Source organism: Rhinolophus hipposideros (assembly GCF_964194185.1).
Source record: "Rhinolophus hipposideros genome assembly, chromosome: 9".
Classification (NCBI taxonomy): Eukaryota; Metazoa; Chordata; class Mammalia; order Chiroptera; family Rhinolophidae; genus Rhinolophus; species Rhinolophus hipposideros.
Genome location: NC_138055.1, coordinates 86902105 through 86929301, shown reverse-complemented (window position 1 = coordinate 86929301; position 27197 = coordinate 86902105). Strand labels below are relative to the sequence as shown.

Genomic DNA, 27197 nt, shown 5'->3' with positions numbered 1-27197 from the left:
CGGAACATAGGACGAGGCCAAGAAACACAGGACGTTAGTAAATAGCATTAGTAAATGTCTCTGATAAAATCAGGAGTCTCTTTCCTCTTCTAGTTCGGTTTGGCAGGTGACGCTTCAGTGAAAAGTGGAGTTGGGGTGGCGTGAGAACAACCACTCTTGCAGGCGGTTGCTCATAATCGGCAACGTCTACTCCGTCCAGGTCTTTCGTCCATCCCAGCAATGCTCACTTTCTTCCTGAAGAAACAAAGCATGAAAGGATTACCAAGTCTGGAAAGATGCCCTAGCTTGTCGTCTGATAAGCTCAAGGCAGACGCCTCAGGACAGGTGGCGGCCTCCACTCAGGGATCTTGAGAGGCTGACGAGAATCGGCTACTTCAAAGCGTTTCGTCTCATCTTTCTGGAATCTCCTGAGGCTGTAGACACCTCTGTCGGAAACAGTGCAGGTTCTCCAAGGAGTCTGCAATTAAAAAAAAAAAAAACACACACAAATTACAAACTATGGCTCTAGACAGCCATCTTGAGTTTCTTCCCAGAAAAATGTGCAGGACGTCTACCTGTCCACTACGTGTTACGTCACGTTTTAGGAGGTTCCTGGACGTCCTAAAGTGTACTTTATGAATCATACTCCAGGTTAAGAATGCCTGGATTCCTAAGGCAGGTGGCGATCACCGCTCTGATAAATAATAATAATAAAAGACAGAACGACCACCTCGGATGAGACGTCAGAGGAGTCTCTGAAGAGGTCACCTGGGTTTCTCGGCAATGAGATTATCTTTACGGTCCATGGTGGGATGTGAGACTCCGACCTCAGGATTCTTTTCTTTTCATTTCCCTTCTTCCCTGTCTCCTTCACGTTTTACGTTCCCTTCCTTCAGCCTCCCCCCCTCTCCCCAGTTCTCTGTCAGACGACACCCCAGCTCCCACCGGCCCCTCGTCTCCCCGGCAGCGCCTGCGCAGACGGGCGGGAAGACCGCCTTGACCCAGCTTCCTAGCCGTAGCCGCGGAGCGCCCGCCCGGGGCATTGTGGGAGAAGAAGATGGCGGCCGCCGTTCACCCCCGGCTCGTCCGGGCCCTGCCAATGTCACGTAAGTGTCACCGGGAACACCGGCCCTCGCGTGGGATTCTGAGACGGGGATCGAAAGTTTGAGGAGTGGCGCTGTGCTGCAGCCGTCGTGCTGACTCCATGGAGACCCTGGTGTGTCTAGGGCCGGAGCTGCTTCTGTACGGTTTCTCTTTTCCTCTCCCCCGTCCCTGCTTCATATTAAAATACGCTTTTCGGGAGGGGTCTGCGCTGAGAGAGCGTGAGCAACGACAAGGGAAGAGGAGAAAATGGGGCACGTGGAAGGGATGTAGAGAACCACATTTCTCACAGGGTTGCAAAGGTTTGGGGTGATGAAAAGCATTTGGGGGGGAGGGGCAGGGGCCCCTGGAAGGGATGGAAAACAAGGGGAGTGGAGTAAGGTTCTTCATGGATGGACTTGACGACCTCGTGCAAACCCTCCATCGGCCTCAACCTAAGAGCTTTCGGGTCACAGTGGACATGGTAATGCACAGTGTCAGGCGTTTCTGAAAAGATTAATGAGGTAACATAAAAGCACTTTCGAAATGGAAGGCATCTGCGCAGCTGTGGAGCGTGTCAGGCGGAGGCGCTGGGGCCTGGGCAGCGAAGAGGGAGAAGAGTAAAGGGTGTCTCAGGATCGTCTCAGCGTTGTTTATTTAACCCAGTACTTGATTTGCTATCGTGGTCTTCAAATTGAAAACATACGTTTGCTCTTCCAATCCCCAAGGCTAGAAAAGCAAGAAAACGTAACATGGTTACACTTCGTCATCATGCTTTCACCCACTGCCCTCTCACAAACACACCCCCGTCAACGTCCAAAAATTGTCTTTTCCAGCGTGTTGTAATCATTACAGAATATCACTTGTTCTCAAAATTAGCCGAACGTCAGAATCATTTTTTGATCGTTATAAAAAGTAGAAATGGGGACTCGTTGCAGAGCTGTTGGATCATTTTTGAGACTGGCTCCTAGCACCGTAAATATTAAAATGCTCCACAGGTAGTTCTAAGGTTCAGCTTGAGGTGAGACTCCAGTGTGTTTGGAGGATCTTTTTTATTTATCACCTTTGGAAGAGCTAGGTCCTACGTGCGCCTGGGAGGGGGCTTGGTGCACATCATTTATAGTGGATGGTTTTGTAGCGTGACATCTTTGCAAAGGCTTCTGCTTCTTGTTAAACTATTACATTGGTTTGACATAATGTTGATTGTGAACGGTAATCACTGCTGTTTATTCAGTACCTGCTATCTGCTAACCACAGTGCTAGACATTTTTATACATTTTTTTCTTTAACTTTAATTTTAATTTTTTTTTTAATTGACACCATACTGCTTTATTGTCTCTGGTAAAGTCAGCTTTTGAGTAAACTTTGGAGAGGCAAGTCTAGTGTGTAACATAACCAAAACACTGTAGAACAGTGTACTATGTAAAACAATTATATATAGTGAAATATGGAGAAACTATTAAGTACCATAGGAAACCAGAAAAGGGAAGGATTAGTATTATTTGGAGTAGTAAGGGAAGATTGGAAGACCACTGAAGAATTGCAGTTCTTCCACTGATGTTTTTTTAGGGTTGTTGTGCTCTGAAAAGTCAGAGAGAAGGCGCATTTTTCTGTCACTGGCAAGGACAAGGGATGAAAATGGAATCCTGACATGCTCAGTGAAATGACAACCTGTACATCTGGAAGAGTAGGAAAGGAGGTCGAATATGTTACATGGGATCAAATATCAGAGCCATTTTAAAGTTGAGCAGAGTTTGGAGTGATCTCCAAAGTGGGTTTTGTAAGAGAAAATAATGGGATACAAACACAGTATTAGAACTTAAAGATTTTCTGTAATAACATCAATAGCTAACACTTATATCATTCAAACTATGTACACTGTTCTAAGTGCTTTATGTTTTCTAATGTGTATAACATATTGGTACTACATAGAACATGTAATTTATAAATAAATACCTAAAAAACTCAGTGTACAAGCAAATATATTTGGAGACTATTGGTTTAGGTATTACGGTAGGAAACCAGTGTAAGTTTTTGAGCAGAGGAATATAAGGAATAAGTAATGATACTTTCCTAATGATGTTCGTAATAAATGGAAGAAAGTAAGAGGCTGGAGTTAAAGAGGGTAATATATTTATTGAGCACCTACTATGAGCAAGGCACTGTGACAGGTACTTACCTATATATTACTAATTTTCGTATCGACTCTCTACAGCGTTAGCTCCATGAAACCAGGGACTTTGTCTTTTTTACTATGCTAGTCACAGTACCTAGAATAGTGCTTGGCCCATAGTTATTGGAAAAACAAGTAACTGTGAGGTTACTAGAACATTACTTTCTGAGGAATTTTAAAGTAGTAATGAAGGAAAGCAACTATTATACCTGGAATGCTTAATGTGTACTAGGTAATGTGCTAAACGCTTTACGTACATTTACCCTAATCATAACAATCCTTTGAGATATTAATTCTTTGACTCCAATAATTGTTCCCATTTTATTGACTCTGTCCTTTATCATATGCCCTCATTTCCATCCTTACTCATCATTTTAATCATTCCCTTTCATACATTCTCAACTCCCCAGCCCATCTCCTTTTGTCATAAAAAAACAAAACAAAAGTACTATGATTAAATCAAACTTTCCATGTATTTCCTACCTGCCCCTGAGCAGTGAAGAACTGAGCTAGGGAAAACGCCAACTGACTGGCCTTATTTTAAATTCCTGAATACAAATCACAAAGTAGATTTTCAATAGAATATAAAATAGATTTTCAGCCCTACATTTTCCTGGGAAATTTCCCTTTCCTCCATAACGATTATTTGACATCACCAATCTTCTAAAACTTTTAATGTGCTTCTGTCTCATTCTCAGCTGTACAGAGAATTCAAAGGAATCAGATGAGAACGATCTCTTTCCCACCATAAAAATCTCATAGCTGATGTGTTTTAAGTCTCTTCCTTCCCTCCTGTTACAGTGGATGAGCTCCTTCTAAGACCAGTTTCTTCACTTTGCGTTCGCTCTCATCCTTTCTTACCTATTCATTCCCTCTCCCAATTCATTAATTTTTGCCTCTATTGGGTCATTTCCATCAGCATATTAATATAATCTTTTATTTAAAAAAATCCCCTCCTTGTCTTCATGTTACTCTGGTCCCATTTTTCTTTGTCCCTTTATATCCCATCTCCTCAAAAGATTGTCAGTATTCCTCTTACCACATTCTTGCCTTACATTCTCTCTTTTGCCTGCTCCAGTAAGGCTTTCATTCCCACTATTCCAATAAAATTGCTCTTGTTAAGACCGTTTACAACCAACATTTTCTAGATCCTATGGTCCTCTGTCCTCATCCTACCTCACCTTTCAGCAGCATTTGACAGAGTTAACTCCTAGTCCCCACCTTATCTGTGGTTTTGCTTTCCGTGATTTCAGTTATCTGTGGTCAACTGCAGTCCGAAAATATTAAATGGAAAAATTCCAGAAATAAACAATTTATAAGTTTTAAATGCACATTTGTATGCCATTTTGAGTAGTGTGATGAAATCTCATGCCTTCCTGCTCTATCCTGCCTGGGATGTTCATCTTTCTTTTGTATCCATGCTATAGACACTACCTACTGGTTAGTCACTTAGCAGCTGTCTCAGTATCAGATCGACTGTCATCGTATTGCAGCGCTTATGTTCAAGTCACCTTAGTTTACTTAATAATGACCCCAAGAAGCAAGAGTAGTGATGCTGGCAATTCAGATATGTCAAAGAGAAGCCAGAAAGTGCCTCTTATAAGTGAAAAAGTATGAAAGTTCATACAGGAAAAAACATAGTAGTATATATAGGGTTTGGTGCTGTCCGTGGTTTCAGGCATCCACTGGGGATCTTGGAAGGTACCCCCTGAGCATCAGGTGGGGACTGCTGTATTCTCTATCACTCACTTTTTTCATTTGCTTTCTGGTTACCATTTTCTTTTTTTTTCTTTTTTTTGACTTATTTAACTGGGCTGATTTTCAGTCTTTGCTGGCTCTTTGGACTAGTCACTTAACCACTCTGAGCCTTAGTTTCCTCATCTCTAAAGTGGCAATAAAGATAACATTAAGTAAGATAACACCTATAAAGCACTTAGAACAATGCCAGGCACCCGGTAAGACCTTGGTTAAGTTTAGCTGTTATTATGATGTTACTATTTTGTTGTTATGTATCTGATTTGCAAGTTTTAAAATTACAGCTGGTGTATAATATTAGTTTCAGGTGTACAACAGTGATTAGACCTTTACATAACTTATGAAGTGATCACCCTGATAAACCCATCTGACACCGTACATAGTTACTATTAGGTTGGTGCAAAAGTAATCGCAGTTTTTGCAATTATTTTTAACCTTTTAAACCGAAATTACTCTTGCTCCAACCTAATACATGTAAAGTGCAATGTTTGTTTTTAATCTCTGTGGTGTCAGTAACTTATCAGTAAGGTAGGCTGTTTCTCCAATTCCATACTTCTGGATAGGGATAAACAATGGTTTCTGGGAAGAATGTCACTGGAAAGTCATCCCTAGAAAACAGACACAGACTTACTTACCTACCACTTTTGATTATTTTCAGTACTTTTATATTAAGTCAGAATTGCACTCTTTTTTTAAAAAAAAAACACATGAAAGAAAATATAGGTAGTTAACTTCTGGACCAGGTCTCAGAGAGGATTTTATGAAGTTGACCCCAAAGGCAAGGGAAGTAAAAGCAAAAAATAAATAAATGGACTACATCACACTGAAAAGCTTCTTCACAGAAAAAGGAATCATGAACAAAACAAAAAAGGCAACCAACCGAATGGGAGAAGATATTTGCAAACAGTACCTCCAATAAAGGGCGGTACTAGTATCCAAAATATTTAAAGAACTCATAAAACTCAACAACAGCAAAAAAATAAACAATCCAATTAAACAATGGGCAGGGACCTGGACAGATACTTCTCCCAAGAAGACAGAGAAATGGCCAACTTCACTAGCTATTAAGGAAATGCAAATCAAAACCACAGTGAGATACCACCTCACATTTTTAGAACTTTTATTAACAAGACAAATAATAACAAGTGTTGGAGAGAATGTAGAGAAAAAGGAACCCTTATACAGTTCTGGTAGGAATATAAATTAGGACAGCCGCTATGGAAAACAGAGTGGAGATTCCTCTAAAAATTAAGAATAGAATTACCGTATGACCCAGCAATCCCTCTTCTGGGTATCTACCCTCCAAATTTTAAAACATTTATTTGTAAAGATAGATGTACCCCTATGTTCATTGCAACATTATTCACGATGTTGAGGCATGTAAACAACCTAAGTGTCCTTCGATGGACACTTTTATGGCTAAAGAAGATGTGGTATATATAGACAATGAAATACTACTCAGCCAAAAGAAAAAATGAAATACTGCAATTTGCGACAACATGGATGAATCTTGAGAGTATCATGCTAAGTGAAGTAAGTCAGACAGAAAAGTACAAAAGCCATGTGATTTTTCACTCATGTGGGATATAAAACAGAAAGCAACAAACAAAAACCTCATAGACACAGCAGTATGATGATTACCAGAGGGGAAGGGAAGTCGGGGGAGGTTGAAGAGGGTAAACGGTCAAAGATGGTGACAGAAGGAGACTAGACTCTGGGTGGGGAGCACACAATGCAATATTCAGATGATGTATATAGAATTGTACTCTTGAAATTTATATAATCTTAATGAATGTCACCCCAATGAATTTAATTAAAAAGAACAGAAAAACAATGTTCTCTACTAACAACAGTCCTCTGCCTTCCTTAATGTATATCCATATCATCAACTTTTTCATTCATCATTAGTTTCAAAGTCTGTTCGAGGTACGTCTTGCTGTTCCCTGCATTCGGTGTATTCATTCCCACCTCTTCATTGTTATATGTGTTATGTGTTTCACATGGAAATCTGATCTTCCTGTTATTAGTCTTTAAAATCTTTCTCAAAACACTTTATCCATGTTGTTGCAAATGGCACTATTTCATCTTTTCTTAGGGCAGAATAGTATTCCATTGTGTATATATGCCACATCTTCTTTATCCAATCATCTGTCGAAGGACACTTTGGTTGTTTCCATGGATGTTGAGATTATTATGCTAAGCAAAATAAGTCAGACAGTACAAGTCGAGAACCATATGACTTCACTGATAGGTGGGATATAAAACTGAAAACAACGAAGGAACAAGACAAACAAATGAAGAAACAAAAACTCACAGACACAGACAATAATTTAGTGGTTACCAGAGGGGAAGGGGGAAAAGGGGAAGGTAGATGATGGTAAAAGGTATGTGATGGAAGGAGAACTGATTCTGGGTGGTGAACACAGAATGTGATATATAGATGATGTATTACAGAATCGTAAACTTGAAACCTATGTAACTTTAATAATTGTCACCCCAATAAACTTTAATTAAAAGAAAAACAAACTAAGAATCTTTTCACGTGATTATCTAACTCATTGCTCCTTTGCTTTGCTTTCTCTCAGTTCCTTTCACTGTAGAGGTTTATACTCTCTTAATTAGTAACTGTTTAATGTTTTTTTTTTAATGATTTATCTTCCTAGACAAATTATGTCCTATAGGACAGTGAGTTTATACTTTTTATTATATATTTCCTTATGTCCTACAGAGTCTCTGTTGCAATAGTCTGTGTTTATTATTGCTGTTGGCACTTAACATTGTAACTTTTAATTTAAAAGTTAAATTTAAACTTTAACCTAAGTAAATGAAAAATACTGATAGCAAAATAATGTTACACGTTTCTAGGAAAAGAAGCTGTTTGTATCCATAGTGACTTTCATATGAACATTTTCCTTTTTTGTCCATTCTGGGCTTTTGGTTAAGGTTCTTCTGTCACTGCAGTAGCTGCCTCTGTGTTTCACCGCCCACTCCAGCGCCAGCTTCATCACGCGGTCATACCTCATGGGAGAAGTGGGCGTTCCTCGGTCAGCGGGGTCGTGGCCACTGTGTTCGGAGCAACAGGATTCCTGGGCCGCTATGTTGTCAACCACCTTGGTAAGTGAAGTTCCTTCAGTTTAACATAACCCCGGTGCCGTTTACTTGGGTTACCTAATGAGAAGCCATGAGCTATGTTTCTTTTCATTTTAATAGTTCCGAGTATAATAACTCCTATCTTGGACTTGGGTAATTTTGGTCTGTGGAGCATTTTGAGCACTCACATACTTCCTCATGCTTTCTATATAGGACATTAAAGTGGGAATGGGAGTCTCTGAGAAGTTACGGCATCTCCAACATGGCGAAATATGCTCTTTGTTAAAGATAGTGTCAATTCACATACTTATTGGAATTGAACTATTTAGCAAGTCACCGTCGTGTAATGTATCCATAGTATGTCAGCATTGATCCTTGTCTCCATCCCTTCTTTTCTAGGACGAATGGGGTCACAGGTGATCATACCCTATCGGTGTGACCCATATGACGTCATGCACCTTCGTCCCATGGGTGACCTGGGCCAGATTATCTTTCTGGTAACAGCCTATATTACTGATTATTGGACTTGACAAACATGAATTACTAAGGTTATTTTTGAGAAAGAGGGGCAGTATAATAAAGTAGCAGTTTCATCACAGAGTGGGCCAGGGGTATCCTCCGTTCACAGGGCTCTTGCAAACTCTAGTCCAGCAGTTGGCAGACTTTCTGTGAAGGGCCAGATAGTAAATGTTAGGCTTGGTGGGTCATAGGGCCTTTGCCACGATTACCCAGCTCTGCCCTTGTAGCCCCAAAGCAGCCATAGACAACGTGTAAAAGAATCGGAGTGGCTGTGTTCCAATAAAACTTTATTTACAAAGCTAGACTATAGGCTCGATTTGGCTGTGGGTCATAGTTTGCCGGCCTCTGCTCTAGACTTATGCTGTCCAGTATGGTAGCCACTGGTCACATGTGTGGCTATTGTGTACTTGAAATGTGGCTAGTCTAAATTGAGGTGTGCTTTTAAGTATAAAATACACACCAGATTTCAAAGACTTAGTACGAATAAAATAATATTCAATATTGTAAATAATATTCAATATACCGTTAATAATTTTTTATATTTATTACATACTGAAATAATATTTGGGGCATATTGGATTAAATAAAGCATATTACTAAAATGAATTTCACCTGTTTGTTTTTATTTGTTTAAATGTGGCCTATAGGGGGCAGCCAGTTAGCTCGATTGGTTAGAGCCCGGTGCTCTTAACAAAAGGTTGCCGGTTCAATCCTCACATGGGTCACTGTGAGCTGCACCCTCCACAACTAGATTGAAACAACTACTTGACTTGGAACTGATGGGTCCTGGAAAAACACACTTAAAATAAATACATAAAAGTTTTTAAAAAATAATAAAAATAAATGTGGCTAATTCAGAATTACATATGCGCCTCATGTTGTAGTTCCATTGGACAGTGCCTCTGTAGACAGAGAAAATCATAAGTAGGGCATTTTATAACTTGGTTTCCTTGGCATAGACTAGAATAGTTCTTGAGCATTCCCTGATATTTTTTAATCTGCAGGTTCTTTCTTTATACCCGTGGTTACCAATGGGCTGAGACGGGAGATGGGGTCGGGGAGACCCTTCAAGGGATAGATTAAAAATGTGTGGGCTCTTTGGTTGGTTGTCACAGTGACTGGAGACCTTACTGGTTTATTAGGTAGGGGGCAGAGATGCTAAATGTCCTGCAGTGCACAGGACAGTCCTTTTCTACAAAGAATGATGCTCCCAGAATGCCTGCATTGTTCATACTGAGAAACGGCCTACGCCTTGATGCTTGGGTCTGCTGTTCTTTTAGCTAACTTTTCTTACTCTAATCATCCTGTATGGAACTGAGCTCTTCCGTTTGCACACTTTCCCCTTTAAAAAAAAAAATTGGTAAATATACTTAATATCTCTGATATTATTTTCATACAGATAATTTATGATCTCTTTAAATTTTGATTTATTCTAATATAATTTTTGTTCTTATTGAATGTTCACAAGTTAAGTATATTTATACTGGTAATTTCTTGTTTCTAAAGAATTTTCTTTTCCAAAATCTTATTCTCAAATATCCTCGTGGTGTATCAATTACCACAAGGAGCTTAGCTTTTTCCTAGTTCATTGTGATTTAAGATTATTGGTCACCTTGCCAGTCCTCAGAATTAAAATATTGCGCAAATGACAGGTAACAACTGTTACAGGCTTGCAAATGTGGATTGGAATCAAGTCACATGACTTGCATTCCGTTCTTTCCATAGTATTCATGGAGTGTCTACTGTTCCCAACACTGGGCTAAGTTCTGAGCATGTCTGGATGAACAAGTCCACAGGCGCTCACAGTCTTAACAGGCAGTACAGACACCACACACATACCTTTGAGTACAATGATGTTTATGGAGGGGGAAGTCCAGGGGCAGTACGCCATGTTACTATTGTTCACTTTTGAGAAGGATGGACCACGTTGGGTGTGGGGTGCTGATTTCTTTGCTTCAGTCTCTGAAACGGCTGGCTGGTCGGCCACTTGGTCTGACTAGGGCTCTTGGGCCTTATCCCTGGGACTTTGGTTTCTTTTTGATTCCTTCTTGCCAGGCCTCGCTCTTGGGCCATTTATGCAGTTCATACTCAAGCTCTTCCACTCCTGAATGTTTTTGGATTCTCTGGCCATCTTTGCTGAAAAAGCCTCTTTTAGCACTTTATGTGTAAAGCTGCTTTCTTTGATGAGTGTGTCGGTCACAGTGCTGCCGATTTTGTGTATTTTATGCCATCTTCATAGCAACCCCATGAGGTGAGCTGTATTTTCAAATTTTACATGGAGGTCGGAGAGATCACTCGTGCACAGTAAGCGACAAACTGGAATTTGCATTCCTGTCTGACTGGCATTCTGTACTGTCCCGTGCACTCTACTCTCCATCAGTTGTAACTGTTTCCCGCTGAGGGCTTCATCCTTTTGAATCTGATTCCTCTAGCCCTTTCACTCTTTTCTAAATTACACAGGCAGGTCAGTGGGCTCACTCATGCTCGCTTATGTGTGCTCTCCCCGCCCTCTCTCGTCTCCCTTCCTCCCTCTTTTCCTCCCCCCTTGCTCTTCTCCCTTCTCCCCTTCCTCTCTCACTCTCCCTCTCACTCCATTCACTCATACATACACACTTAGTATTTGACCCTATGAAATTCTTATTATCTCCCATTGAAATGCTTTAAACATTCAATTTCATTTTAACATAGGAACCTCTATGACTGGGGTTATTGAATCCCCAGTCCCTATTTTGGATATGAATCATCAATCTGACCTAAGTCCTAAAGGGTACTCAAAAGTATATTTCTACACCACAGTCTGCCATTGGCTCACCCTGAAGTTTTAGGCAGGTCACGTCTGAGTGTTGTTTTCATGTCTTTAGAGTAGGAATGACTATATCTGGGATTATAAAGAGGAAGAGTTAGAAAGGAATAAGAAAATAGTTATGAACGCTCCCAATTTATTGTTACCCTCAGAATCATTTCTGTTGTAATAAATGGAGCCTATATGAAATGGTACCACATTGTGACGACTACAGATGGCCCATTTTGAAATTTGCCAAGGGGTGGCGGGGTGGGGCCCAATAGAATTGTTTACTGCTAGGGTGCACCCCTTGGGTTTTCATCTGATTGGTTGTTGCTGTTACAGGAATGGAATGGGAGAAACAAAGATTCTATCCGAAGAGCGGTGGAGCATAGCAATGTGGTCATCAATCTCGTGGGCCGAGAATGGGAAACCAAGTAAGTGTTTGACTCATTTCTTCTTTGCATAAGCCGTCTTCAGGGTTAGTAGACATTTACTGGGCAATGTCTACTTGTTAAGCATTGTAGTGGTGACATTGTTAACTAGTCCATCAGTAAGCGTCAGATGAACTACCGTTTACGTACCAACCATTTACATACCCAGTGACCTCCCCTTAGGGGATTTAGTTGCATAAGTTCGGTACATATAAATAAAGCGGTGTGATGTGCTTCCCGTAAAAAGCCCATATGGATTGTGTCAGTGTGGTTGGGCTTATCACCCTGACAGGATGAGCGGGATTGGCCCAGTGCTTGCATCTGTCCAGCTGGGATGGGGTTAGGCAGGAGAATTCTGCCTGTTCTGCTGTGCAACCAGATGAACATTGGTTTTCCTCATTGGGCAGTGTTCTCGATCTGTTCTTCGCGGTGTTAATGTAAGGTGGCAGGAGTGCTGGTTCAAATAGTCCGTTTTAGCCTCTGTGTGAGTTACCAACAAATGTTTGAATCCTGTAGTTTCACAGCACTTTGTTCACACCTTTTTTGTCGCATGTAGGAAAGTTTGACTTAGATTTATTTACATGTGTCTGCCTCATCAAATGGTCTTAAGTTCTGTGAGGACTTGGAGGGTCTTCATCAACGTTATAGTCACTGAATTGACTAACAGCGCCTTAAACAAAGTGAGCATTTAGTTCATGTTGTTGGATTAAACTGGTGATTGCTGTCCAGTTCCCCGCCCAGGATAGGAAGTGACTTCCCATCCAGTCCCAGAACTTCCCTCATCCCTACCCATCAGTGCAGCCAGTGCAGCCAGATGTGTTTCAAGGGCCTCAGCCTTGAGCTTCCTTGAGGACACAGAACATTACGTGTGCTGATTTGTAACTTATTGTAAGCCTTGAGTTACGTACAGTAATACCAGTGCGCATTAACCGAAAAAAACTTCATTTTGATTTTTGGGTTAAATCATTGCTGTTTCAAAGTTTAGGTATTATGAATTACAGCAGTAGTATGAAAAACAGCTTATCACGGAAAGCTTTGATATTGTTAATTAGGTGTTCTTAGCTGATCCCTCCCTTTTTTTTTCTTCCAGGAACTTTGATTTTGAGGATGTTTTTGTGAATATTCCCCAAGCAATTGCTCAGGTGTCCAGGGAAGCTGGAGTTGAAAAATTCATTCACATTTCACATCTGAATGCTGATATTAAAAGCTCTTCTAGATATCTGAGAAGCAAGGTATGTAACAAGTTGATTTGGGAAGTGGTTCACAGAGCTGGAGTTTCCTGGCTCCTTTGAAACCTGAGTTAAGTAAGAAGGGTTTCTCATTGCCGTATCCAGGATTAAACGGGGTTTCTAATTATCCATGCCAGAATTATATTTGCATTTGCGAAGAGGTACATGTGTGTGTATGTATTGTGTTCTGACAGTTTGGTTCAGTGCCTTCTGTTTGCAGGGAACTATGCTGAGGGGCTTCAAAGATGGATCGACCATATTATTACCTGCCCTCAAATGCACAGCTTCTTTGGGCGTAATAATTACACAGTAAAATCATGGGACATAGAGTATGATTCCTGCCCAAAGGAGTCACACCTGTGTCACCTACCAAAGCTAAAGGACCATCCTTTTTTCGTCAACCCGTTGCACAGTCACGGTCTTATGCCACTTCTGAAGCGGTGATGTGCAGGCTAAGAATGACCAGAGTTCCTTGACAGTGGCTCCAACTTTTGGACCCACTGTGTTCTTTTATTGCGCAAATGTATTAGGTCCCTACTATGTACTACATACTGTATTAGGTACAGGGGATACAGTAGTGAATAAAGCAGACATGGTCTTAGCCCATATCTGGTTTCTAGTCCATCGAAGAAAACAATTCCAGATGCACCAGGTGTTGCAAAATAGCAAACTGTGCCATAGGAACCTGTAATGGGGGAGAGAGGACATCTATTCGTTAGGAGCATTTAGTTACTGGCATCAAAAAATCCGGTGTAAACTGGCCTACACAAAAGGGAATTCATAGGCCCAAGTCACTGAAAAATCCAGCAATAGGGAAATTTAGCCACAGTGTAAGGTTCAGGCATCAGCTTTGGTTCTCTGTGATTATTTCAGCTTTTTGTGTAAGCCTGGTTTTTCATGCTCACAAAACTGCCTGACAACACATCCAGGCTTCACATTTTCATACTACACTGGGGACAGAGAGAGTGCACACTGTGCCTGCCTCTACCCTAGCAGTCATAGAAGTGTCTGGAGTCATGACTGTTTGGAAGGGACGGGGTGGGGAGTCAGTGGTGAGAAAGGGAAGAGTCAGTGATGTCCAGCCCTTTGGCTTACACCACTGGCTGGATGGTGTACTGTTGAATAAGATGAGAAACACTTGAGAAGGACTAGGCTTTAGGGCAGTGGTTCTGAGCCTTAGCTGCACGTTAGAATCACTGAGGGAACTTTGAAATATCCTGAAGCTCAGGCTGCACCCAGACCAATTAAAAAAGAATCTCCCGGCATAGAACTTGGGCATCGGTATTTTACACTCCCTAGGTAATTTCAGTGTGCAGCAAAGATTGGAAAAGACTTACTTATGGAGAATGGAAGAGGATGATCCAGTTTTGGACTTGGGTTGCATTTCAGATACATGTCAATCATCCAGGTATTTGTGGTAAATGGACTTTATGATCCTGCGGTTTAGAAGAGAGGTCTGGGTTGGAGGTGTAAATTAGGGAGTCATCAGTGTTTGTTGTTAATTGAAGCAATGGGAGGGGATAAGATGGCCTAGTGAGGAAGTATAGACTGAGAAGAGAACCTTGTACTGGGCCCAGCGGAATCCCAGTGGTTAGTGTGGTCTGGTGGGCCAGGAGGCACCTGCAAAACACAAACCCAAAGACTGAGAGGGAGTGGACATGATGAGGTAGGAGGGAAACCAGGAGAGTGTGAGGTATGGAAGCCAAGGGAAGACGGTGTTGGGAGGAGGGAGTAGACTTAAGAATGCCACTAAGAGGCAAGTGAGAACTCTGAAGTCCCCTTGGGTGAGGACATGGAGGGCATCGGTGATCTTATCTAGAATTGTTTGAATGCAAGTGTCGGCGCAGAATCCAGAGTTACAGGTGAGTGAAGAGTGAGCAGGAGCTGAGGCAGTGGGGATAGTAAGGGCAGACAGCCTTTTAAAGTGGTTTGGAAAGATGGAGCCGGGACAGATGGACAGGAAGCTGGAGGGGCGTGTGAAGCTGGAAAATTATTTTCCTCTTAAGGTGGAAGATCTTTATTTAAAAGACATTGTTTAAATAGTGGTAGGAACGTGCTGGTAAAGAGAGTGAGACTGAAGATATAGGAGAGAGTAAATTGGGCAGGTTCCTGAGAAAGTTCAAGGACGTGAGCTCCGAAGCTTTGGAGGTGGCACTGCGCCTGTTGTGTGGTAAGAAAGGAGGAGAAAGCGTTGGGTCATGCCCCTGAGTCTGTAGACTTAGGGTGAGAACTTGAGGTGGTTTTTTCTGCTGCTAAATCTTTGAATTACACGGCAATGCCATTTACTGGAAGGAAGAGGAAAATCAGGGAGAAATTTAAATAGGATCGAAAATGTTTGAAATTTTCATTTGGGAGAGTAAATTGATTATAAGAAACCACTGTTATAAGAAACACTATTTTTATGAAATGTTGAGGGCCCAGCTAAAACTGGTGACATGAATTTACAGCTATGGGCCACTGAGGGGTTACGTTCTGAGAAATGCAGTGTCAGCATTGTGTGGACATCACAGAGTGCACGTACACACACCTGGATGGTGTAGCCTACTCATACCTAGACTGTGTGGTACAGCCTGCTGCTCCTAGGCGACACACCTGCACAGCATGTTCCTGTACAAAACAACACGAGATTAAATGAAGCCCAAGAGAAGTGGTGAAAGAGGCACATTAAGCATGAGCTGTACAAGGCTGCTGCCGGTATAACGCGGCACACCGTTTTATAGCAAACTTTTTTATAAGTAGAAAGAGTACATTCTAATATAACAGTAAAAAGTGTGGTATAGTAAATGCATAAATCAGTAACAGTTGTTTCTTATCATTATCAAGTATAGACTGTGCATAACTGTGTGCTATACTTTTGTACGACTGGCAGCACAGTAGGTTTGCTTACACCAGCATCACCACAAACACGTGAGGAATGCGTTGTGCTGTGACGTTAGGATGGCTATGATGTCACTAGGTGACAGGAATTTCTCAGCTCCACTATAATAAGCTCATGGGCCCACCATGGTATAGGCGTCTGTCGTTGACCAAAACATTATGTGGAGCATGGCTGTATGGAGGCACTGATTAATGATGTTTATGAATTTCGTTGCCTTCATCTCTGAAGGCAGCAGGAGGCATGGCTCAAAGAAGGAGGGTAATGACGTTCTTCCAGGATTGGGATTTTTGCCTGGTGGGTGGAGTAAGAGACAAAGGGACAAGGTAGTTTACGTTATTGGTAAGAGAGTGATTGAAAAGCGGGACCAAGTTCCCACCACTAAATCTAACCTGAAACAAGGGAAGTTAGGAGGAGCTGGTGTAGAGGAGGCAGAAGGAGTGGACTAGAGTTCCTGAGAAGGTTGAGGAGCAGATGGCTCAGGAACAGAAACAAAGAACAAGCAGGCTGGAAGTACAGGAGATGCTTGAGAGTAGGACGTCCTCCTTTAGTGTTTCAGAAGAAGGGCACTGTCAGTTGTCAGTACGGTCTGTGGCCTGACCGAGTTGAGAGCACCGAGTGGAGCGAAGAGGGCGTCCCTGCACTTGAGGAGCTCAGGAAGCAGGTTCAAGTCCACTTGGACTTGATGTCACCCACAGGGGCGATGCAGGAGGAAAGGAAGGCTGAGCTAGGCACCGATACCTGCATTCAACAAGAGGCCTGCCTAGGCGGTGAGTAGATGATAACGAGTGAGGGGAGGAACATGAAGGACTCTACCCCCAACCTCCTCTGGGTAGGCATGTCCTGCTGCAACTTCCATCATGGTAGGCTTCCTTTCTCAGGCAGGCTGCTAGATTGTTGACACAAACCAGAGAGTCTGTAATTAGAAGGAAAAATGAAGGCTAGAAAAATTCTACCCTGATTTTTCTCCTTTTATGTAAGCTTCCCGAGAATAAATATGAGGACCAACTGAACAAGAGCTTGGGTATTTTTATGTGTGATTTGAAAAAAAAGAAATTCTGTGTAACTGAGTTTTAAGAAGAGTATGATTACCTTCATCTGGAGGAACATGTGAGCTTTAAAATACAAGTAATGTCCTAATAGTAGAAAGAGTGGAAGATTTCTTCACTCATCTCACACCTGTTTTGTTTGGTTGTTTGTTTAGGCTGTTGGAGAGAAAGAAGTGAGAAATGCATTTCCAGAAGCCATTATCATAAAGCCATCGGACATCTTTGGACGAGAGGATAGATTCCTCAATTATTTTGCAAGTGCGTGTTCTTTTTTAATGGTAGAAGACAGGACAATGGCTAACCAGGCTGAAGCTAAGCACAAGCTGACAATGTCCTCTGACTAAGACAGAGGTTATACTTTTTCCCCCAGTTGCCTTTTTCTCCCCAAGGTCGTTATATTTGCCTACTCAATACGGTCCTTCTCAGGATCTTCATTACTGTATATCAAAAGAAGCAATGTAGATTCATGGAAAGAGCATGTCCTTGCAAGTCAGAGACCTGAGTTCAAGTTTTAGCCCTGGGACTAACTAGCTCTGTGACTTTGGCAAGTCTCTGATTGGCAGCTTCCTCATCTGTTAAAATGGAGGTAATAATGTCTACCTCAAGAGTGGTATTTTTCAGAGCAGTTTTAAGTTTAGAGAAAAATTAATGTCCTTTAACCCTCATCCTCCTCCCACAACAGTTTCCTTTGTTATTACCATCTTGCATTAGTGTTCATTTGTTATAATTGATGAGCCGAAGTTGATACATTTTTAACTCAAGCCCAGAGTTTACATTAGGATTCATTGTTCATGTTGTACATTCTGTGTATTTTGACTAATATAGAATGATATATGCTTACCGTTAGAATATCATACAGAATAGTTTCACTCTCCTAAATTCCCCTGTACTCCACCCATTCATCCCTCCCTCTTTGCCCGCCTGCCTCCCATCCCCACCCTAATACCTGGCAAACATGGATCTTTCCACCGTCTCCACAGTTTTGCCTTTTCCAGAGTATCATATAGTAGGAATCATACACTTTGTAGCCTTTTTAGATTGCCTTCTTTAACTGAGCCATGTGCATTTAAATTTCTTCTATTTCTTTTTAGTACTGGATAATATTCCATTGTATGGATGTACCACAGTTCATGTATCCAAGTTAGATGTTTTTATCATGTGTTTCTCCCCCCCATTGCTTGTGTCCTTTCATATTCTGTATTTCATTTTTAAAAACTGTGGTGAAAATATAATACGTAATATCAAATTTATCATCTGTTTATGGACTGAATTGTGTCCCCCCACAAATTCATTTCTTGAAGGCCTAACCCCTAATATGATTGAGTTTGGAGGTAGGGCTTTGAGAGGTAATTAAAGTTAAGTGAGCTCATAAGGATGGGACCCTAACCCAGTGGAATTGGTGGCCTTATAAGAAGAGGGCGAGATCTCTCATTTTCCCTGTGCGGATGTACTGAGGGAAGGCCCTGTGAGAACTTAGTTGGCTGCCTGCAAGCTAGGAAGAGCTCTCACCAGGAACCAAAACAGCTGACACCTTGATCTTGGGCTTGCCAGCCTCCAGATCTGTGAGAAAATTAATTTCTCTGGTTTAAATTAGCCTTCCAGTCAGTTTATTATGGCAGACTGAGACACCATCTGAACCGTTTCTAAGTGCAGTTCAGTATTATTATGTATATTCACATTGTAATACAACCAGGCTCCAGAACTCATTTCATCTTGCCAAACTGGAACTATATGCATTAAGCAACTTTCCACTCCTTCCGAATCACCATTTTACTTTTCGTCTCTGAATTTGACTACTCTAGCTACCTCATATAAGTGGAATCACACAGTATTTGTTTTTTTGTGACTGCCTTGAGCATAAATATCCTCCAAGTTCATCCATGTTGTAGCATGTGACCAGATTTCCTTCCTTTTTAAGGCTGAATTTCTGTATGTGTACACCTCACTTTATCTTCATCTGTCAGTGGACACTTGGGTTCCTTCAACCTTTTGGCTGTTGTGAATAATGCTTTTATGAACGTGGGTGTGCAAATCTCTCTTTGAGATCCTGCTTTCAGTTCTTTGGAGTATTATGCCCAGAGTGGGGTTGCTGGATTATATGGTAGTTCTACTTTTAATTTTTTTGAGGAACTACCATACTGTTTTCCCTAGTGTCTGTACCAGGTCACATTGCTATTAGGTGCACAGGTTTCCATTTACTTCTATGTCCTGGTCAGCACTTGTTATTTTCTTTTATAGTAGTGTGAGGTAATATGTCATGGTTTTGATTTGCATTTCCCTGTTGATTAGTGATGCTGAGCGACTTTTCATGAGCTTCCTAACCATTTGTCTGTCTTATTTGCCAAAATGCCTATTCACGTCCTTTATTTTTTAATTGGGTTTTTTATTATTGTTGAATTGTTGGAGCTCTCTCTATATTCTGGATAGTAACCCCCTATTAGATACAGGATTTGCAGATATTTTCTTTCGTTACATAGGTTGTCTTTTTACTCCGTTAATTGTATCCTTTGCACAGAGCTTTTAATTTTGTAGTCCAGTTGATCTAGTTTTACTTTTGTTGCCTGTGCTTTTGTTGTCATAGCTCAGAAATCATTGCTAAGTCCAATGTAATGAGACTTTTCCCTTACGTATCTTTGTAAGGATTTTATAGTTTTAGCTCTTATGTTTAGGTCTTTGATCCATTTTGAGTTAATTTTTGTATATGATGTGAGGTAAGGGTCCACCTTCATTCTTTTATATGTGAATATCCAGTTTTCCCAGCACTATTTGTTGAAAAGACTGTCATTTCCCCATTAATTGGTCTTAACACGTTGTCAAAAATTATTTGGCCATATATGCAAGGATTATTTTTCTCTGTTCTATTCCATTAATCTGTCTGTCTGTCTTTATACCACTGTTTTAATCACTGTGCACTGTTTTGATTACTGTAGCTTTATAATAAGTTTTGAAATCAGGAAGTGCAAGACCTCCACCTTTGTTTTTCTTTTTCAAGATTGTTTTGGCTGTTCGGGGTTCTTTAAGGTTCCTTATGAATTTTAGGATAAAGTTTTGATAGGATTGCATTAAATCTGTAGATTGCTTTGGGTGACATTGACATTTTAACAGTATCGTCTTCCAGTTTATGAACACAGGATGTCTTTTCGTTTATTTGTGTCTTTTAAAATTTCTTTTGGCAATGTTTTATAGTTTTCAGTGTGCAGATCTTTAGCCAACTTGGTTAAGTTTATTCCTAAATATTTTATTCTTTTTGATGCTCTTATAATTTCTACTTTTGAACACATTTTTTTGAAAAGTTTTTTTTACCTTTGCATTTAATCCACTTGCAATTTGATTTGTTTTAGTTTATGGTGAGATCTGAGCCATTTTTCTTTTTTTTCCAAGTAGAATGATTGTCTCAGTACCATATTTTACATAATATTTCCATTTCCCACATATTTGTCGTACTGCATTTATCATGTACTAAATTCCCATTTTACCAGCATCTTTTTCTGGGTTACCTATGTTTTATCGCTGATCTGTTGATTCCTGTGTTCCTCCTTAAAATGGGGTGCAATTACCCCTATGTTCACTGCTGCCCTATGTACAATAGCCAAGATATGGAAGCAACCTAAGTGCCCATCAATAGATGACTGGATAAAGAAGAAGTGGTACGAACAATGGAGTATTTCTTAGCCATAAAAAAAAAAAAATGAGATCTTTCCCTTTGCGACAGCATGGATGGACCTAGAGGGTATTATGTTAAGTGAAATAAGTCAGACAGAGGAAGACAAATACCATATGATCTCACTTATATGTGGAATCTAAAGAACAAACTAAACAAAACAGAAACAGACTCATAGATACAGAGAACAAACTGATGGGAGGGGTGTTGGGAGGCTGAGTGAAAAAGGTAAAGGGATTAAGAAGTACAAATTGTAGTTACAAAACAGTCACAGGGATATAAAATACAACATAGGGAATATGGTCAATAACCTTGTAATAACTATGTATAGTGCCAGGTGGGTACTAGACTAGTCGGGGGGATCACTTCTTAAATTATATAAATGTCTAACCACTATGCTGTACACCTGAAACTTTTATGAAATAATATTGAATGTGAAACTATAATTGAAAAATAAGGTACGATTAGAGTCCAGCCTTGGGAGTGGCCTTACATTTAGCATTATATAGTAGAAGATAAGTAGCCAAGCCATTTGACCTCTTTGCCTTTCTCTGTGTGTCCTTAAATATTTGGCCTTTTTACTTTCCATGTTTGTTATCTTAAAACAAGGGGCCGCTCATTAGCTTCCTGAGAGTCCGTTACATTGATTTCATTATTTCTGTTACGCAAAAGATTCTGCTAACCTGGAGTACCTGGAGGGTGGTGCGTCTTACAGCAGAACAGGCTTTCTAAGAAGAGTTCTCTTTTTTCTGCCAGATATGCGCTGGTTTGGTGGTGTACCTCTTGTTTCCTTGGGCAAGAAGACAGTGAAACAACCAGTATATGTAAGTACCCTGGATGAAGGGGCTTTAGCTGAATTCTGATTGAGATGATCAAGGTTCTAATTTTATCCTAATACTGTAATTTTGTCATTTTCTTCTTTGTCTGTTTACTTCAGCTGATTGCCCCTCAGTTTACTAAGAAGTACATGTGTTCTCTGGATCTTTATTTTTTCTTTTTTTTTTTTTCTCAGCGGCAGCTCAGCTCAAGGTGCCGTGTTCAATTTTAGTTGCAGGGAGCGCTGCCCACCATCCCTTGCGGGACTCAAGGAGTTGAACCGGCAACCCTGTGGTTGAGAGCCCACTGGCCCATGTGGGAATCGAACCGGCAGCCTTCGGAGTTAGGAGCATGGAGTTCTAACCTCCTGAGCCACCGGGCCGGCCCATCTCTGGGTCTTTACTTGTTCATTCATTTAAGAAAAATGTGTGGAACCCTTAATGTGCTAGGCACACTACATGTCACTGGGGATATAGAAAGATAAACTAGACAGACACAAATTGCTCTTCTCAAGTTGGTCTCACTCAGAGGCAGGTCAGCAAAGCAATTATCATGCAATGTGATAGGTGCAGTGAAGGGGAGAGGAGTATAGGTAATTATATCAGAAGGACACCTAATCTATATAAGAGGGTCAGGGAGGTCTCTCAGAGGAAATGACATCTAAGGTGACAGCTTAGAAATGAGTAACAGTAACTGAGGTGAAGGGGGTTAGGAAACTTAGTCCATGCAGAGGGAACAGTGTGTACAGGGACGCAGAGGGAACAGTGTGTACAGGGACCCAGAGGTGAGAGAACATGTTGGATTCCATATTATGTTGAACTAGGGTTTCTCAGCTGTGGCACTGTTGACATTTTGGGCCAGATAATTCTTTGTTGTGGGGGCTTTTGGAGAATGGTTAGCTTTGTTCTTGGCCTCTTCCACTAGATGGCAGTAGCACACCCCCCCAGTTGTGACAATTAAACCTGTCTGGAGGCATTTGCCAAATGTCCCCTGGGGGCCAAAATTACCCCCAGTTTAAAACCGTCTGGTCTGCAACCATATACAATGATTATTTTTGAAAGTCAAAGTGGTAGAATATGGGCAAGTCCATGTGGTTGAGCCTAATATTAGTAGTTGTGATAGCGTAGTGACAGAATTCGGGGTGGTGAGGGACGCGATGGGAGCCGTGGTGGGCACAGGCGAATCAGAAAGGCCCTGGCAGCCGTCTGAACAGATATGGGTCCTGACTAGAGGAAGTATTTAGGTGAACCTTCTAATGTGGAGATTCTCTGAGCTCTTGAGAAGTGGGTTCTTTACGAAGCTTTCTGAAAACAGACAATGCCATTCTTTCAGTTTTATCATGGTGTGTGTGTGTGTGTGTGTGTGTGTGTGTGTGTGTTTCCTTCTTCTCTCCTTCCATCTTTCCTCCCTTCTTCCCTGCCTTCTTCTGTCCCTCCCTCCCTCCCCTTTCTCTCTCTCTCTCTCTCTCTCTCTCTCTCTCTCTCTCTCTCTCTCTCTCTCTCTCTCTCTCTCTTTCTCTGACTGTTTCTGTCTCTCCCGACAATCACTTAAACGCGGGTTATAATTTCTTACAGGTGGTGGATGTATCCAAAGGAATTGTTAATGCAATTAAGGAGCCAGATGCCACCGGGAAAACTTTCGCCTTTGTTGGGTAGGTGGCGAGAGTTTGACTTTAAAATTGTGCTACCTGTTAAAATGAAGGAATCATGATGCTTTACAATAACAGTAATTTCTAAACATATCATTAACAGATTTATTCATTGCATTTGTATGGTGTCTTTCTTCCACTGTATTCATTCCAGAAACCTTACTCTCTTAGCCCATAGGCCAGTGTGTCTCAAAGAGCTATCCAAAGGCCACCACCATTATCAGAATCTACTGAATGCTTGTCTTAAATCAGAATTTGAGGGAACCTGGGAATCTGTTCCAATAAATAGTTTTTCTGTCACCAAAGTCTGAGAGCCTCCACCCTAGACTACTACGTATACTTAGTCCAGTGACCCCAAGGAGAATTTTGTACTACTTCAGTGATGTTTTTAATATATAAAAGAATATTATTATAAATTCTAAAACACAAAACAGTTTTAGGGAGTGAGTAGTGTTGCAAAATCAAATTAATTTTGATAGAGTATCTTAATGCCCCAAAAGGAAATGACTTAATGCCCCAAAAGGAAATGACTGGTTTAGGGTACAGTTACTTATGCTATTGCAAGACTGATCTTTTGTCATATGCTCTCTTCATTGAAATTTGCTCTCCAGAAAAATGGGACACAGTTGAGCTCTGTGTCTTACCTGAAATTGTCATATTATGTTGCATCTAGGTTTAGGATCTTGTGACTGAAGTAACTAAAACTGAAGAACTAAGGCTCAACCTACTAAATCTGCCTAATAATTGGCCCAGAACCCTGTCATTCTATGAAGGAAACTAGTGAAACCTGATGAGGAGATCTGATTCAACAATTAAGGGATAGCCTAATTCCTGGAAATAATTTGCTTCTAGAGAAAAGACATTTTTGTCTCTAAGCCAGATGGATAGAATTTATTTCCAGGATTATGAATCCATACATTGTTATGTTTCACTATTATAAATTTAGTTTAGTAAAAAAACAAACAAACAATTTTTTGGTGCAAAAAAACTGTATTGTGTTTCCATGTCAACTAGCTGCTACAAGATTTATGTCTCTCTTTGAGTTCCCAGTTCAGTACATTAGCATGCAATCTATTTTATTCACCAAAAAATGTGTTTAGCACAGGTTCCATAAAACACTAGACTCAGAAGACATCAGACTTTAGTCAAGAGGTTGTTAGACCAGGATTCCTAGTAATAAATGAACAGAAATGAATTTATGAACTTTGTTTGCTTAGTACTCCATGGGAATGGCTCTGGGATGAGTTAGCCATTTTCTTCTTTCATTTTGCTCAGCCACTCCAGTCTCTTTGCTAGTCTCCTCTGAGTCATACTTGTTTGGTACAGTGATGGGACAAGTAATGCCAGACATGGCAGTGTAGGCATTTTACCCAATGAAATTGTAAAAATGCATCTACACTTCTCTTTTTGTCTCTTCAGCTCCAGGGGAAAACTTGGCTTGTATCCCCAACACTTGGAGGCTAAGGCAGAGGCATAAGACCTTAATTTTCCTTCTAGTTTTTTCGTAGTTGTTTAATTATATGGTGTTGGTCCATTCTGTTTATCACTCATTCATTAAATATATATTGATACACACACACAAATACACACACACACTCTCATACACTCATGCACACACACACACTCGGACACTCACGCACACACACACTCACAGTCACATTTACACACTCATGCACACACACACACTCTCACACTTGCACACACAAAATGAAAACTAGTAATAAACAAGTTCAGCAAGGTCACAAGGTACAAGACCAACATATATAACTCAATTTCTATAGGTTAGCAAATGAACAATCTGAAATAAATTCAAGAAAATAATTTTATTGAAAGCTGAAAAAGAATAAATTACTTGGTATAAATTTAACAAGAGGGGTACAAGACCTATACACTGAAAATTATAAAACATTGCCAAAGGACATTAAGGAAGATCAAAATAAGTGCAAAGACATCTCACATTCATGGAGTCAATGTTGTTAAAATGGCAAATTTCCAAAAATTGATCTACCTATTCAACTTAATCCAATAAATAGGTTTTATTGGAGAAATTGACAAATTGATTCTTAATACGGATGTGCAAAAAACCCACAATAACTGAAACCATTTTGACAAAGAAGAATAACGTTGTAGCAATTAAGCTTCCGAGCTTCAAAACTTACTCTAAAGCTACAGTGATCAAATGTGGTACTGTCCTAGAATACACATATAGATCAGTGAAACAGACTTGATAGTCCAGAAATAAACCTGTATGTTTATGGACAGTTGGTTTTTGACAAAGGTGCCGTAACACTTCAAAGGGGAAAATACAGTCTTTGCAACAAATGCTACTGGGATATCCACGTGTAAAAAGATGAACGTTGATTCTTACTTTACACAATACATGAAAAAAAAATAATCAGCTCAAAATAAATCAGAGGCCTAAATGTAAGTGTTAGAACTCTAAAACTTTTGAAAGAAAAATAAAAAACCTTCTAGACCTTGTGTTAGGCAAAGATTTTTTTAGCTATGACAAAAACATGCTCCATAAAAGAATAAAAATGGATTAATTAGGCTTCATCAAAGTTAAAGACTTCTGTGCTTTAAAAGACGCCATTAAGAAAATGGTAAAAAGACAAGTGAGGAGATCGTCAGCTAAAAGGCAGGGTGGGGTGGATCAGAGAGGTATATGGAAAATCTGAGGACAAAGAAGAAGATAGGAAATACTCTCTGGGAGAACAGGAAAAGAGCCCTCCTCGGGGAGAACAGTAGGATTGCAAGGCAAGCCTGAATTCTCCATTTGAAGGTAGTGATCAGAAATAAAAGGTGAAGCCAATTAGCCCAATTGTACTTTCTCTACAACTCTGTCATGCTAGGGGTTCAGGCACAGACCAGGTAGATACTTGGATTAACCAGAGAAGGGATTTTGTGCTAGGATAGTGGAGAGAAAGCTGGGGAATGAGGTTTTGCTGAGGATACTTGCAAAGGAATGACCATGAAATCTAAGCAGGGAAGGAAGGACACAGTCTTCGGTGAGCAGGGGCCCTAAAACCAGTCTTTGAGTCACACTTAATGAAACAAAGTGCTTTAGAACAGCTGAAGAGCAAGTGTATTACATATAATTACAGAGATTACCCGTGGTACGAGTATTGCTTGTCACCATACAGATTGCAGGTGTCCTTTGGCAGAGCGTATATTACATGCCCTGCAGTGACCTTCACACATCCTTCTGAAACTTGAAGGAAGCTATTTGAGGGCTTTGTCTGATATTTCCCCTAGCTGATATTTTCATGTTTCTTTTCTTTTTTTTTTTTTCAAAAATGTTAGAATGATGAGATTCTCACTAAATTATTTTTGTTTAGTTCTCAGCTATCACAGGCTTTCTGAGGCAAAAGGGATTAGGAAAGTGGGTGAAGAGATATTAAAATGTATTATAAGCAGTAATAATTATTAAAGCTAGGCTATTCAGGTACAAAGTTCTTCAGATCAATGGCATAGAATAGAAAGTCCAGAAACAGTCTCAAATATATATGTAAGAATAGAGTATATGATAAGGGTGACATTTCAAAATAGGGGGAAAGGGTAGATTATTCAGTAAACAGTGTTACATCCTTACCTTAGAACAATACAAAGATATGTTGTAGCAGGAACTTATGGATTTAAAAAAAGCAACTTAAAAGCATTAGTAAAAATATGTGGAAAGTTTTGTCACTGGTGACTGTAGAGGGATTTTCTAAATATAAAACCAAACCATAAAGTAAAAGAAATTAGAGGTTTTGATTAAATGAAATGTTTAAACTTTTGTATGCCACAAAACACCTATAATGGTGAAATACAAACAATAAAAGATGTTTCCAACTATATCATTAAAATATAAAGAACACTTATAAATCATTCTCACAGACAGGGACTCCAGGAGGAAAGGGATGAAAGAAAGAAGTGCAAATGACCAAAAATGTATGAAGAAAAAGATTAATCTTTAGTATTAAAGTAATGCTAAGTAAAACATTGAGGTACCTTATTACCTGGCAAGTTGGCAAAATTTTGTTTGTTTATTTTTTATGATTAACCTCATTTTTGGTGAGGGGGCTACTAGCATTTTATGTAAATTGATATAACCTTTTTGGAAAG

At 40.3% G+C, this 27197-nt stretch overlaps 1 protein-coding gene across 5 annotated transcripts in view; it reads left to right on the top strand.

The window, feature by feature from the left end:
• Positions 1–859: 859 nt before the first annotated feature.
• Positions 860–27197, top strand: part of NDUFA9 (NADH:ubiquinone oxidoreductase subunit A9) — a 31521-nt gene continuing 5183 nt past the window's right edge. Inside the window, exons 1-8 of one of the 5 annotated variants that reach the window (XM_081059347.1) lie at positions 860–1085; positions 7931–8101; positions 8477–8574; positions 11724–11815; positions 12903–13044; positions 17121–17223; positions 21383–21450; positions 23017–23093. In XM_081059347.1, coding sequence (XP_080915473.1) covers positions 1037–1085; positions 7931–8101; positions 8477–8574; positions 11724–11815; positions 12903–13044; positions 17121–17223; positions 21383–21450; positions 23017–23093 — 800 coding nt within the window. In that variant the 5' untranslated portion in view covers positions 860–1036. Of the gene's footprint in view, positions 1222–7930; positions 8102–8476; positions 8575–11723; positions 11816–12902; positions 13045–17120; positions 17224–21382; positions 21451–23016; positions 23094–27197 lie in introns of all 5 variants that reach the window. The other 4 variants (XM_081059349.1, XM_081059350.1, XM_081059351.1 and 1 more) reach the window with 4 other exon arrangements.